This window comes from Chiloscyllium punctatum, chromosome 30, assembly GCF_047496795.1.
Source record: "Chiloscyllium punctatum isolate Juve2018m chromosome 30, sChiPun1.3, whole genome shotgun sequence".
Lineage (NCBI taxonomy): Eukaryota > Metazoa > Chordata > Chondrichthyes > Orectolobiformes > Hemiscylliidae > Chiloscyllium > Chiloscyllium punctatum.
This window is the reverse complement of record NC_092768.1, coordinates 43,103,672-43,118,156: the sequence shown is the minus strand read 5'-3', so window position 1 is coordinate 43,118,156 and position 14,485 is coordinate 43,103,672. Positions and strand designations below refer to the sequence as shown.

At 46.5% G+C, this 14,485-nt stretch overlaps 1 protein-coding gene across 1 annotated transcript in view; it reads right to left on the bottom strand.

Annotated features, from left to right (window-relative positions):
- LOC140455467 (cytochrome P450 2K1-like) overlaps window positions 1-14,485 on the bottom strand; it is a 31,495-nt gene that overhangs the window by 7,913 nt on the left and 9,097 nt on the right. The window contains exons 2-6 of the mRNA XM_072550350.1: window positions 12,541-12,703; window positions 10,264-10,413; window positions 3,136-3,296; window positions 1,920-2,093; window positions 431-572 (exon numbers count right to left, since the gene is read on the bottom strand). Of these exons, the coding sequence (XP_072406451.1) occupies window positions 431-572; window positions 1,920-2,093; window positions 3,136-3,296; window positions 10,264-10,413; window positions 12,541-12,703 (790 nt within the window). The remainder of the gene's footprint in view (window positions 1-430; window positions 573-1,919; window positions 2,094-3,135; window positions 3,297-10,263; window positions 10,414-12,540; window positions 12,704-14,485) is intronic.

Below are 14,485 nucleotides of genomic sequence, written 5' to 3'. Positions count from 1 at the left end.
TCCTTATCAACTTGTGTTCTCACTTTCAGGGAACTGTGGACCTGCACACCAAATGCCTCTGTATGTTGGTGCGACAAAGGTTTCTGCCATTTACTGTGTGCAGTACTTCCCTCCTGCATTTGATCTCCCGAAATGCATCACCTTCCATTTGTCTGGATTAAACTCCATCTGCCATTTCTCCACTCAACTCTCCAACCAATCTCTAACCTGTTGTATCCTCTGACAATCCTCCTTACCATCCACAGCACCCCTGAACTGTGTGTCATCCACAAACACATCAATCAGACCATGTCTGAATTCCCCTCCCAACCATCTATATACATTACAAGCAACAAGATACAATTATACAAGCAACAATATTTTATTAGATTCAGATGCCAATTTAGGCACAACCACCAAACTAACAAACACAGAGTGAAGGATTCCTTACTCTGGATTTCTGGGTAGTTTACCATCAGAAGAAGTCCCCAGCAGAGGGTAGTTGAGGTAGTCTCTGTGCCAGCAGCAAACAGGTCAGTGATTGTAACCACGATATCCTTTTTCTTACTCTCTAAATCTTCACCTCCCAGCTCCTTCAAGACAAAATGAAACAAAGGAGAGTGTGTCGCCTCCTTCCGGAAAATATTCAGCTCCATAAATGTCTGGACAGGGGTATGTGTGCCCGAGGATAGTGATCCTTCCAGCCTCTGGTCATGAACGTCACGATGACAATGACAGACTTGGCAGATGGAATACAATGTAGGGCTGGGAAGTGGAGGGAGGAGAAATACACTCACTCATGGTCAGGCTTTGGGGAGGCAATAGACTTCACCAATTTGAAGGTGGAGGGACAGGTTGAGAAATCCTTTAAAGCAACTTTACAGCTTTTGTTGGACTGAGTACGTTAACCCACACCATTCTGTTTTATATACAAATATATATAAAAATCTGGTGAGGCCTCAGCTGGAATATTGCATCCAGTTCTGGTGTCACACTTTTGGGAAAATGTCAATGCTGGGGCGTGGGTGCAGGACAGACTTACTGAAGGGGAGAAGATTAAGGGGAGATTCGATAGAACCGTTGGAAATCATGAATGGGTTTGACTGGATAAGTAAGGAGAGACTGATTGCAGGAGCAGGGTGGGTCAGGGACCAGTCCAGTCGGAGGGGGCAACAAGGAGCACTCTACTGCAATGCGATGCTGAGTGACTGGAATTCCTGACACAGACACAAAGCTACATTCACACGAGAGTCGGGGATATACTTGAAGGGAAATAAGTGACAAGGCAGTGGAGAAAGAATAGGGGAGTGGGATAGCTCTACCAGGGAGCAGTTATCGATATGATGGGCCGAGCGACCTTCCCCTCTGCTGTATCACCCTCCAATTCTCTGAAGGAAAGTTGCCTTTCCTGTCTGAGTTCACCATTAGGTTTCAATTCACTCTGGCAGCTCAGCAGAGATGAAGGGGCAGGACTTAATGAATGTGGGGTTTAAATTCATTAAAGAGATTGATTTCCCAGTCAAAATGAGAATAGTGTGGCTCCAAAGCACTGAACAACAGATTCAGGTGTAATTTCAAGGGCAGTGTTCGGGGAAAATCATGTGTAAAATTAGGAAAGACCTCTCCTCAGTTATATTACTCATGAGACTTTCCGTGTTGACTGTTGCAAGATTGAAGCTCACACACCATCAATGCTATATTCTGGACACATTGAGCATCCACGTGATGTCATGAGCACTACGATGAGATAAATAATCAGATACAGTGAGCACTTGAAGCTACACATCTGTAATTGTATCCAGAAACGAGGGGCAGCACTGAGCGACATTTTAACAGATGTTTGACACAGAATCTTCCTCCATCAAGACCCACAAAGTCCTGGTGTGGAGTCTGAAATCTGGGGAGATACCCCTTCGTGCTGAAGAGGTGTGTCACTGTACCTGCTGATGCCTCAGAATTAAGGCCTCGATGAATGTCTGGATGCTGTTCTCGCTCAACGTCTCTTTGGCAGCTTTGAGGAAACCTTCAAGGATTTCATGCATCTTCACGAGATTTTGAATAATCTTCCTGCGGCTCGGAATCAGAAATCCCAGAGATGGGTAAGAGTTGAACAGCTGGATTGGAACAAGAACATAAGGATCAGGCATTTGGAGTGATCGTTCCAGTGATCGCTCGTCCACGGTCAGTGCAGCAACTACTTACATTCAGTGATGCTTCATGGGAGATAGGAGATTGTCATGGCAACACCGCACTTCCTCTCCTCTCCTCAGTGCCCCCACCCCAACCCATAAACCCTCCAAATTTACAGTTTTAGTTTGAATGCTTTCGCTCTCATCCAGAATGGGTGACCTATCAGCTATCATCTGTTACACATGGATTCCAAAAATCAGATACAGGTCAGACCAAGTAAGGACAGCAGATTTCCTCCAAATTAGTGGACCAGCTGGGCTTTTCTTGCCAATTATATTCATCATTATACTCTTAAATCCAGATTTGTTTTGTTAAAGTGAATTGAAATTCCGCCATCCACCACAGCAGGATTTGAACCTGGCTCCCCCAAGTTGATGTCACTTGCATCATTTTCCTTCATGTGGGAAGCTGAGGGAATCACATCTCTTGAAAGCATTACCCCACCTCACCACCACCCCCCCGACACCCCGATCCCACCCACTCCCTCTCCATATCAAAAGTCTGGGAGAATGATTCCACTTCGGGGAATCTTTCTGTGATTCTATAAAATGCCTCATTTCATTCTAAATGAGTTCAGAAAACTCATACGGTGACAACACATTCAGTGTCAGGCCAGGTTAATTTTATCAGTGCTGAAGGAGGGCCATTGGACCTGAAACTTTCTCTCCTCAGAGACTACCAGACTTCCTGAGTCTTTCCAGCAACTTCCCAACAATTTTCTGATTGCCAGCAATGCCGCAGTTCTTTCCTTTATTTTAAAATAGATTTCCTCATTTATTTTCTGACCAAAAGTTTTCCAATTTAGCCCACGTAAGCCTGTATCACATATCAGCATTTATGACTGAGACACAATGTTAACAAGAGTCCTCAACCTGTAACAAGTCAGATGTGGAAATAGTCACGCACAACAAATTGCAAATGACCTCAACAATCAGCCTGAGTACAATACCACAAAACGACAATTACATGTATTGGAGCTGTTCCCAACAGTCTCGTGTTCTCATTAACCATGTTTGTTAGCTGGATAAATACTTCATTGTTATAATCAAAACGGTCTCCAAATATAATGGAACAGATGATATTGCTCACAGCCAAGTACATAATCTGTGCAGTTTCAAAAGGCTGACCTGTGAATAAACACAGAACTCCATTACAAAAAGGCCTCTAAACAGTAATAATACTTCAATCATTGTCCTCTTTTACAAAGCACAAGTTACTCATATAAAACAAAGAACAGTGGAGGCTACAAATCTGAAGCGACAACAGAAATTGCTGGAGAAACTCAGCACATCTGGCAGCATCCCTGGGGAGAAAGCAGAGTTAGTGTTTTAACAAACAACAGTTCATTACTGGAACAGGCCCTTCGGCCCATTGAGCCTGTACTGATGCATGAAACCTATCTGAACTAAAACCCTTCTGCCTCCACACACTCCATATCCCTCTATTCCCTGCTTCTTCAGGAATCTGTCCAGTTCCCTATTCAATGTTCCTGTTCTGAAGAAGAGGACTCGAAAGGTTAACGCTGTTTTCCCTCCCACAGATATGCCCCAACCTGCTGAGGTTTGTCAGAATTGGGAAGATTTAAGATTAATCAGGAAGCAGGAAGTCAAAATTGCAGCTTTTAGATGAGTCATAGTCATAGAGATGTACAGCATGGAAATAGACCATTCGATCTATATCTAGTGCCTTTTGCCAGTACTTGGCCCATATCCCTCTAAACCCTTCCTATTCATACACATATCCAGATGAATTTTAAATGTTGTAACCATATCAGCCTCCACCACTTCCTCTGGCAGCACATTCCATACATGTACCACCCTTTGCATGAAAATGTTGCCCCTTTAGGCATCCATTATATCTTTCCCCTCTCACCCTAAACCTATGCTCTCTCGTTCTGGGCTCCCCTACCCCAGCGAAAAGGCCTTGTCTATTTTCCTGATCCATGCCGCTCATGATTTTATAAACCTCTATGAGGTCATCCCTCAGCCTCCGACACTCCAGGGAAAACAGCCCTAGCCTATTCAGCCTCTCCCGATAACTCAAACCCTCCAACCCTGGCAACATCCTTGTGAATCATTTCTACACCATTTCAAATTTCACAATATCCTTCCTTGAGGAGGGAGACCTGAATTGCACAAAATCTTCCAAAAGTGGCCTAGCCAATGTCCTGTACAGCATGACTTCCCAACTCCTATACTCAATGCTCTTACCAATAAGGAAAAGCATACTAAATGCCTTCTTCACTATCCTATCTACCTGCAACTCCACTTTCAAGGAACTATGAACCTGCCCTCCAAGGTCTCTTTGTTCAGCAACACTCCCTAGGACCTTACCATTAAGTGCATAAGCCCTGCCTGATTTGCCTTTCCAAAATACAGCATCTCGCATTATTTAAATTAACCTCTATTTGCCACTTTTCGTCCACTGGCCGATCTTGCCAAGATCCTGTAGTACTCTGAGATAACCTTTGTTGCTGTCTGCAACACCAACAATTTTGGCATCATCTGCAAACATACCAACAATACTTCCTGTGTTCACATCCAAATCATTTATATAAATGATAAAAATCAATGAACCCAGGCACTGATCCTTGTGGCACTCCACTGGTCATAGGCCTCCAGTCTGAAAAGCAACCCTTCACTAACACTCTCTGTCTTCTACCTTTGAGCCAGTTCTATATCCAAATGGCTAGTTCTCTCTGTATTCCATGTGATCTAACCTTGCTAACCAGTCTACCATGCAGAAGCTTGTTGAATGCCTTACTGAAGTCCATTTGGATCACATCCACCACTCTGCCCACATCAATCCTCTTAGTTACAAGAAATCACTCTGAAGGAGACATACCGTCTTGTTACATTAGAGCCAGACTCACTACTAAAAACTTGGGGCTACATTTCCCTGAGAGCCCATCACCTCCTACATTTCCAAAACAACATCCTTGTTTGAGATGGGAATAGCCACAGGAGACTGCTGCACTATCTGCCTACCTTTCCTGGAGTTAACCCATCGACCTGACTCTCTGTGCAGTTTTTCTCCCTTCCTGAAACTGCCATCCACCACACCCCTCGCTCCTGTAAATCCCTCTTTTCCTCAACCTGCCACTCTCACCAATCCATGCAATCCGATAGAATTCGCAAACAACCCACTTCCTGCAGATGTAATCATCAGTAACTTGGAAACTCTCCCCAATCTCCCACATCCAACAGGAAGAGCACATCACTCTACTAAAAGCCATCTTTACACCTTAATCGACAGACGCAGAAAATAGCCTGTTGTACCGCTCAAAAAAGGAGAACTTAGTCCCTATGTTTTATATCATTCAAGTTTATTGAAGAGTGAGATGTCAATAAAAACATATAATCAAAAAGTACCCTTTGTACTCACTGTTTGTAGATTTACCATAAACCACAGTAAGGTTACACTTTAAAGCGAGCCACTTCACTGCTCCCTGTTGTGAGATCCCCACATGGTGTCTCAAAGGTCAGCTTCGAATCTTACTGTTTGTTCATTTTTCTCAGAATGAACGCCAATGTCCAGATACATTTGTTACTAAACAGCAAAATCATACAGCTCGGCAGGGTCATTGCTGGGTCACACAGCTATGCAGGGTCATTGCTGGGTCACACAGCTGTGCAGGGTCACTGCTGTCTCACACAGCTGTACAGGAGCACTGCTGTCTCACACAGCTGTGCAGGGTCATTGCTGGGTCACGCAGCTGTGCAGGGTCATTGCTGGGTCACGCAGCTGTGCAGGGTCACTGCTGGGTCACACAGCTGTCCAGGGTCATTGCTGGGTCACACAGCTGTACAGGGTCATTGCTGGGTCACACAGCTGTACAGGTTTACTGCTGGGTCGCACAGCTATACAGGGTCACTGCTGGGTCACACAGCTGTGCAGGGTCATTGCTGGGTAATGCAGCTATGCAGGGTCACTGCTGGGTCACAGAGCTGTGCAGGGTTACTGCTGGGTCACACAGCTCTACAGGGTCACTGCTGGGTCACACAGCTGTGCAGGGTCATTGCTGGGTCACACAGCTGTACGGGATCACTGCTGTCTCACACAGCTGTACAGGGTCACTGCTGGGTCACACAGCTGTACAGGGTCACTGCTCGGTCACACAGCTGTCCAGAGTCATTGCTGGGTCACACAGCTGTTCAGGATCATTGCTGGGTCACACAGCTGTACAGGTTTACTGCTGGGTCACACAGCTGTACAGGGTCATTGCTGGGTCACACAGCTGTGCAGGGTCATTGCTGGGCCACACAGCTGTGCCGGGTCACTGCTGGGTCACACAGCTGTGCAGTGTCATTGCTGGGTCACACAGCTGCACAGGGGCACTGCTGGGTCACACAGCTGTGCAAGGTCACTGCTGGTCACACAGCTGTGCAGGGTCATTATTAGGTCACACAGCTGTACAGGGTCATTGTTGGGTCACGCAGCTGTGCAGGGACACTGCTAGGTTACACAGCTGTACAGGGTTATTGCTGGGTCACACAGCTGTACAGGATCACTGCTGGGTCACACAGCTGTACAGGATCACTGCTGTCTCACACAGCTGTACAGGGTCATTGCTGGGTCACACAGCTGTACAGGGCCATTGCTGGGTCACACAGCTGTACAGGATCACTGCTGGGCCACACAGCTGTACAGGGTCACTGCTGGGTCACACAGCTGTACAGGGTCATTGCTGGGTCACACAGCTGTACAGGATCACTGCTGGGCCACACAGCTGTACAGGGTCACCACTGGGTCACACAGCTGTGCAGGGTCATTGCTGGGTCACACAGCTGTACGGGATCACTGCTGTCTCACACAGCTGTACAGGGTCACTGCTGGGTCACACAGCTGTACAGGGTCACTGCTCGGTCACACAGCTGTCCAGGGTCATTGCTGGGTCACACAGCTGTATAGGACAACTGCTGGGTCACACAGCTGTATAGGATCACTGCTGTCTCACACAGCTGTACATTGTCATTGCTGGGTCACACAGCTGTACAGGATCACTGCTGTCTCACACAGCTGTGCAGAGTCACTGCTGGGTCACACAGCTGTACAGGGTCACTGCTGGGTCACACAGCTGTACAGGATCACTGCTGTCTCTCACAGCTGTGCAGAGTCACTGCTGGGTCACACAGCTGTACAGGATCACTGCTGTCTCACATGGCTGTGCAGGATCACTGCTGTCTCACACAGCTGTACAGGGTCACTGCTGGGTCACACAGCTGTGCAGGGTCATTGCTGGGTCACACAGCTGTACAGGATCATTGGTGGGTCACTCAGCTGTACAGGTTTACTGCTGGGTCACACAGCTGTCCAGGGTCATTGCTGGGTCACACAGCTGTATAGGACAACTGCTGGGTCACACAGCTGTATAGGATCACTGCTGTCTCACACAGCTGTACATTGTCATTGCTGGGTCACACAGCTGTACAGGATCACTGCTGTCTCACACAGCTGTGCAGAGTCACTGCTGGGTCACACAGCTGTACAGGGTCACTGCTGGGTCACACAGCTGTACAGGATCACTGCTGTCTCTCACAGCTGTGCAGAGTCACTGCTGGGTCACACAGCTGTACAGGATCACTGCTGTCTCACATGGCTGTGCAGGATCACTGCTGTCTCACACAGCTGTACAGGGTCACTGCTGGGTCACACAGCTGTGCAGGGTCATTGCTGGGTCACACAGCTGTACAGGATCATTGGTGGGTCACTCAGCTGTACAGGTTTACTGCTGGGTCACACAGCTGTACAGGGTCATTGCTGGGTCACACAGCTGTACAGGGTCACTGCTGGGTCACACAGCTGTACAGGGTCATTGCTGGGTCACACAGCTGTACAGGATCACTGCCGTCTCACACAGCTGTGCAGGGTCATTGCTGGGTCACACAGCTGTATAGGACAACTGCTGGGTCACACAGCTGTACAGGATCACTGCTGTCTCACACAGCTGTACAGGGTCATTGCTGGGTCACACAGCTGTGCAGGGTCACTGCTGGGTTACACAACTGAGCAGGGTCACTGCTGGGTTACACAGCTGTAAAGGGTAAAAACAATGACTGCAGATGCTGAAAATCAAATACTGGATTAGTGGTGCTGGAAGAGCACAGCAGTTCAGGCAGCATCCAACGAGCAGCGAAATCGACGTTTTGGGCAAAAGCCCTTCATCAGGAAGGCCTTTTGCCCGAAAAGTCGATTTCGTTGCTCATTGGATGCTGCCTGAACTGCTGTGCTCTTCCAGCACCACTAATCCAGTACACAGCTGTACAGGGTCACTGCTGGGTCACACAGCTGAACAGGGTCATTTCTGTGTCACACAGTTGTGCACATTCACTGCCGGGTCACGCAGCTGTGTCGGGTCATTGCTGGGTCACACAGTTGTGCCGATTCACTGCCGGGTCACACAGCTGTACAGGGTCATTGCTGGGTCACACAGCTGTACAGGGTCATTGCTGGGTCACACAGCTGTCCAGGGTCATTGCTGTGTAACTCAGGTATGCACATTCACTGCCGGGTCACACAGCTGTACAGTGTCATTGCTGGGTCACACAGCTGTACAGGGCCATTGCTGTGTAACTCAGGTATGCACATTCACTGCTGGGTCACACAGCTGTCCAGGGTCATTCCTGGGTTGCTCAGCTGTTTAGGTTTGATGCCTCCATTTCTAACCTCCCATGTGATATCTGCTTTGTCTCGCTTCATCATTTTTAAAACCATTGTTGTTTTGATTTCTTCCCAAAATAATCAAAGCAAAAGCTTATAAAACAGTAATTACTGCTCCAAAGATTCCAGGAGATCATCTCCAACACTGCAATATCTCCAATATGGAGCAGCTGTTACAGCCACAATGTTTTCCCATCCTCCACCTCAGGTTACACAGAATCCTTCAGCTTAAAATGACTTGAGAGCGATGGGATTCAAAGCTACATCTCTGAAGAGACTGGAGTGTGGGAGGAAGAAATGTATCATTGTTTAACATCACTGAATCAAACTCCTGGAATTCCCTCTGTCAGGACATTGTGGGTCAACCTACAGCATGTGAACTGGAATTGTTCAAGTAGACAGCTCACCATCTCCTTCTCAAGAGGCAACTAGACACGGGCAAAATGTTGCTGGCAGTCAGCGGTGCCAATGCCATGTGTAAAGGTTTGAACACATAGCATGGTCTCAATTCTCACACTGGCTGTGATTGCTATAAAGGTCCCACCTTTTCAATCTCACCCCTCACCTGAGGCATGTTTAAGGTTAAACTCAGCACCAGTCATGTCTACTCAGTAAGAGAGAGGGACGACGGTGATTTCACCCGTCAATTATGTCAGACCAAGTCGAGGAAGAACAAACCGATCTTCGGGGTGAAATGGACCAATGGCTTGAACAAACAAATGCCTAAATTGACCCGAGAGTTGGGAAGAGCATGAGAAAGGCTGTTAATACACCATCACACCTAACTTTTAGCAACCACCGTCCACACTGAAGGAATGGAAGTAATTCAGTAAGCTTTGTGCAGGAGCAGACAACCAGACACAGACCATGTTGTGTCCGTGCTTACACACCAGAGTCTGGACTCAAATTACCTTCAAACTCCCTTGCCACTGCACCAGTGTCACAGCCTGTTGTGTCCTGTGAGAATCGGTGTGCACGGACCAGCCCACATTTTAAAATAAGAAATCCCACAAGGGTGCTTTCCACTCATCTCCAAGTTGTATTGGGACCTGGAACCAGAGGGCCCCCAAGAGCCACCCCAACAGTGACTGACCTGGGAGCCTCACCACTGCCATAGCTCAGCAAGTCTCGGTACCTCGACAGCCACATCTCTGCCGTATACATGAGAGTCTTTGTCACCAACACCTGGAGGCGATGACCAAAGAACCAAAGTGGCAGAGTCTCTGCTGATCAGGCAGGACCGAGTTAAACTGAGGGGAAGTATAGTCCTGAATCCTCACATCAGCAGCAGCAACATTGGTATGTGGATACTGCCCTGGAACATTCTCTTGAAGTTGGTGTTGGGATCTTTTATTCAAGTGAAAATCTTTTCTGTAGATGTCAATTTCGAGGGAACCATGAATCCCAGCATGTCATGACCCACCAAGCACTCACCCTTGTGACTCTCAAACACATTAACAAGAAAGCTGGCCTCTTCACTGATCCTGTCTTCAATGGATTTCTTGCCCATGCCAAATCCTCGGAGAGCTGAGATCACAAACTTTCGGTTCTCCTGCCACAACTTCCCCTCACTGAATATCACGCCTGAAAGTGACACACGAAAAGCTGATCAAATATTGTACATGGGTTCTGCTGTGAGTGCTGCCAAACCCCAGGTTTCTAACACCCTTTCCTTTCCTGAGAATTACACCATTCTATAACCAAGGGGAAGGTCATTGTATCCATGAGTACTCTTTGGGGGAGTGAGCCCATTGGTCTGACTTCACAAAATTCTTCTTGATGTTTTCATTCTCAATTCCCCTTGAGATGTTCCTGTTGACCCTGCTTCCAGAACCATCCCAGGTACTGCATTCCAGATAACAATGAGAGCTGTAAATCCAAATCTCATCTTCCCTCTGATTTTTGTAACCAAGCGGCCTCTTTTGATGTAGTCTGCCCAATTCTGGTCTCCCTGTTGCAAGGAGGATATTATTAAGCTGGACGGGGTTAAGAAGAGATTCACCAGGATGTTCCCAGGATTAGAGAGTTTGAGGGATGGGGAGAGGCTGCATAGGCTGCAACGTTTTTCACTGGAGTGTGGGAGGTTGAGGGGTGACCTTGCAGAGGTGTATAAAATCATGAGGGACATGGATAAGGTGAATGGCAGGTGTCTTTTCTCCCCAGGATGGAGGATTTCAAGGCAAGGGGCATATTCTTTCGATGTGAGTAGAAAGGTTTTAAAAAAAGACATGGGGGCAGTTGTTTTATACAGACTCCGGTTTGTGTGTGGAATGAACTTCCAGTGGCAGTGGTAGAAGTGGATATCGTTATAACATTTAAAAGACATTTGGATAAGTATACGAATAAGAAATGTTTGGAGGAATGTGGACCAAGCGCAGCCAAGTGGGATAAGTTTAGTTTGGGATTACGTTCAGCATGGACTGGTTAGGCCGAAGGGTCTGTTTCAGTGTTTTATGACTCTATGATCTATGACTCCCAATTTCAGTGTTTGTCAATTCATATTTAAGGTTGTCCCACAGTAAAATGTGCCCTTTTTATTTGTTGATTTAATATTGAACAACTCAAATATATCATGTGAAGATTAATGTTCTGTAGCTTGAGCAACATTTATGGAGTTAGACAAATTGTTGATGCAGGGGATTGTCCCAGGTATTCAATGACTCCCATTATATTGAGGGAGGTGATGAAGAAGTACAGTACCTTGAGACAGCAGGGTATTGGCAAGTGGCCAACTGGCAGGAAATAAAAAGTAGGAAGGTAACAGGGTCGGACTACCAACCCAGCAGCTTAACCAAGGGAGGGGTGTGAGGTCTGTTAGCAGCTTGGGATCTGATCCCTGCCATTTAATATGACAGCAGGAAGCTCGAGCGTATTGGGGTTTTGAATGAGATGCCAAAGTTGCACTATGTATTTCTGTGGATGTGGAATGTAGTGATTTTAATTGCTAGTAGCCCTCCTCTCACGCAGCACAAGTTTTGGTTGGCATTACTTTGGCATTTTCTAGCACATTACAAGAATTCAGATTGTCAAAATGTGTATTTCTTCAGCAAAACCAAAGGAAATTATGTTGAAATTTAATAAAACATTTGTTTGGCTTCAAGTGGAGCATTGTATTCAATTCTGAGCACCACATTGTTGGGAAATGCTTGAGCGAGGGTCACCATCAGACGAATGATAGATGATCGCTTGTCAAAGGTGGTGCTGTTCACCTTGGGGAAGAGAAGGTTGTGTGAGCTTTTGGATGGAAATATCCAAGATCATAAGGGATCTCGTCAGAGTCAATGAAAAGACACTGTTTCCCATTGACTGGAGGACTGAGAATCAGATGGCACAGAGCTCATAGCATTGGCAAAAGAAACAAAGAGGGTTTGTGAAAGACACATTGAATGGTGATGATCAGAAGTGCCTGATCAATGGAAATTCAATGGAAGTTTTCAAAAAAGATTTGAATAAGTGCCTGACGAGGGAAAGACTTTTCAGGGATGCAGGGAAAGGGCAGGGAGCAGGACCATTTCACTGATAAACATTGGTCTAACCCAGGATTATTGAGAATGAGAAGCTTGGGTATTTATAAATTGAGGGAAATAGTGGCTAAAAGGCTACAGTTCAATTCCAGAACATTTTGTGTCACTTTAACCAGCATGATCGGGTGAGCTGAGGTGAAGACAGGAATGACCAAAGAGTAACACAGAGATGAAAGAGGGAAATTACCAGTTTGGAATGAAACTGCGTCATATATCGGTAAGTGTGGCCTCCCACTGAATTGATCAGCGTGATTCACAAGAGCGTCTTTCACTGTGTCGTAACCAGTCAACACCACTGCCTTCAGCGGGCCGAGCTCCACTGAAAATACACTGCCATATTTCTCTGCAAGCTACCAAAGAGAGATTTATTTTATTAAGGTTTCATTTCTAATCAGCTGTAGCACAAGTCAGGGGCGAAATATGAAGGAAAGAAGATTAATCCCCAATTCTTAAGAATTTGATGCCCATCTGTATTTTCCTTTCAGAAGGTGTTGGTGAGCTGTCTTCTTGACCCAATGCAGTGCAGGTGGGTAAACCTTCAATGGTGTTAGGAAAGGAATTCCAGAATGTTGAACATAGAAACAGAAGGAGGCCATTCAGCCCCTCAAGCTCCCTCCACAACTCAATGACATCATGAATGATCTTTGGCCGAACTCCATGTTCCTCCTTTTGGCCCATATCCCCTCATGGTTTTGCTTCATAAAAATGTATCTACCTCAAGTTTAAAACTAATAACTGATCCCACACCCACTGCCATTTGTGGAAGAGTATTCTACCACCCTTTCTCATATCTCCCTCCCGAACGGTCTGGCCCAGACTGTGTCCTTTTGTTCGAGACTCTCCAAACAGTGGAAATAGTTTATTTTTATCCACCCTTTTCATGTTAATAATCTCGAAGATTTTGATCAGATCACCCTTTATCCTTCTAAATTTAAGAGAAAGCAGGCCTTATTTGGATCATCTCTCCTCATAACCTAACCCCTGAAGGACATGTATTATTCTTGTAAACCTTCGCTGTGTTCCCTCCAAGGCTATTCCATCCTTCCTAATGTGTGGAGCCCAGATCTGTTCACAATGCTCCACGTGGGCTCTGACCAGGGTCCTGTCGAATTGCAGCATAATTTATTCATCCTTTTGTATTCCAGGTATGAAGGCCAACATTCAACCAACTTTCTTGATTATAATCTGAACCTACTTATGTTATTTCAAAGATCTGTGCACCCAAACTCTCAAGTCTCTTTGTACATCCACTGTTGAGCCAGTGACACTGAAGGAACAGCAATACTTTGTCCTTGTAGATTCAGGTCGAACTTATTTCCATGTGGTCGTGTTCCCATGTGGCTGGCTATCTGCATCAGCGGCTCACCAATATCATTGACCAAACTCCATGAGTTCATGGGCAGGCCCAGTGATGGTCATTTAGACCTTACTGCTGTTCCTCTTACTCAGAATGTAAGTAACCTTTTTCACTCTCTTGCTAGCTGTGTCTTCCAATTCCTGGATTTTCCTCTCAAGTGTTATCTTCTCATTCCCATTCCCCCCGAAAAATTAATCTGAACCCTCCTCAATAACATTAATATACTATCCCATCAGGACGCTGGTCTAGCCTCTATTCAGGTGCAAACCATCCGGCCTGGACAAGTCTCAACTGCTCCAGAATTGTTACTAACCTCTGAGGAGCCTAATTCCCCCAAACTTTCACCCCCTCCAAATGCCACATCCTCTGGCACGTATCCATCTGCTTATCTTCCATCTTGTTTCCTGACCCGTGTGTGGCACTGTGGGTAATCTGGAGATTGTTTCCTTTGAGGTTCTGCTATGGACAAGCAGGAGGTGGCTGGAAGAACACAGTAAACCAGGCAGTGGAGAGGTCAACATTTCAGGTGCAACACTTCTTCAGGACTGGGGTGGGCTTTGGGAGTGGTGGGGTACAGATAAAGGGGGAGGTTGGGGCAGGGTGGTGAAGTGGGATAGATGAAGACAGGTAGAGGGTATGACCTGGTTAGTCAATGGGAGGAATGGATCCAGTTGGTGGGAGGGAGCAGTGCAAGGGATGGGGGAGGGGCTGGGAAGGGAGTCGGGGGATGGGGAGGGAGGTTATTTGAAATTGGAGAACGCAATGTTGAGTCCAC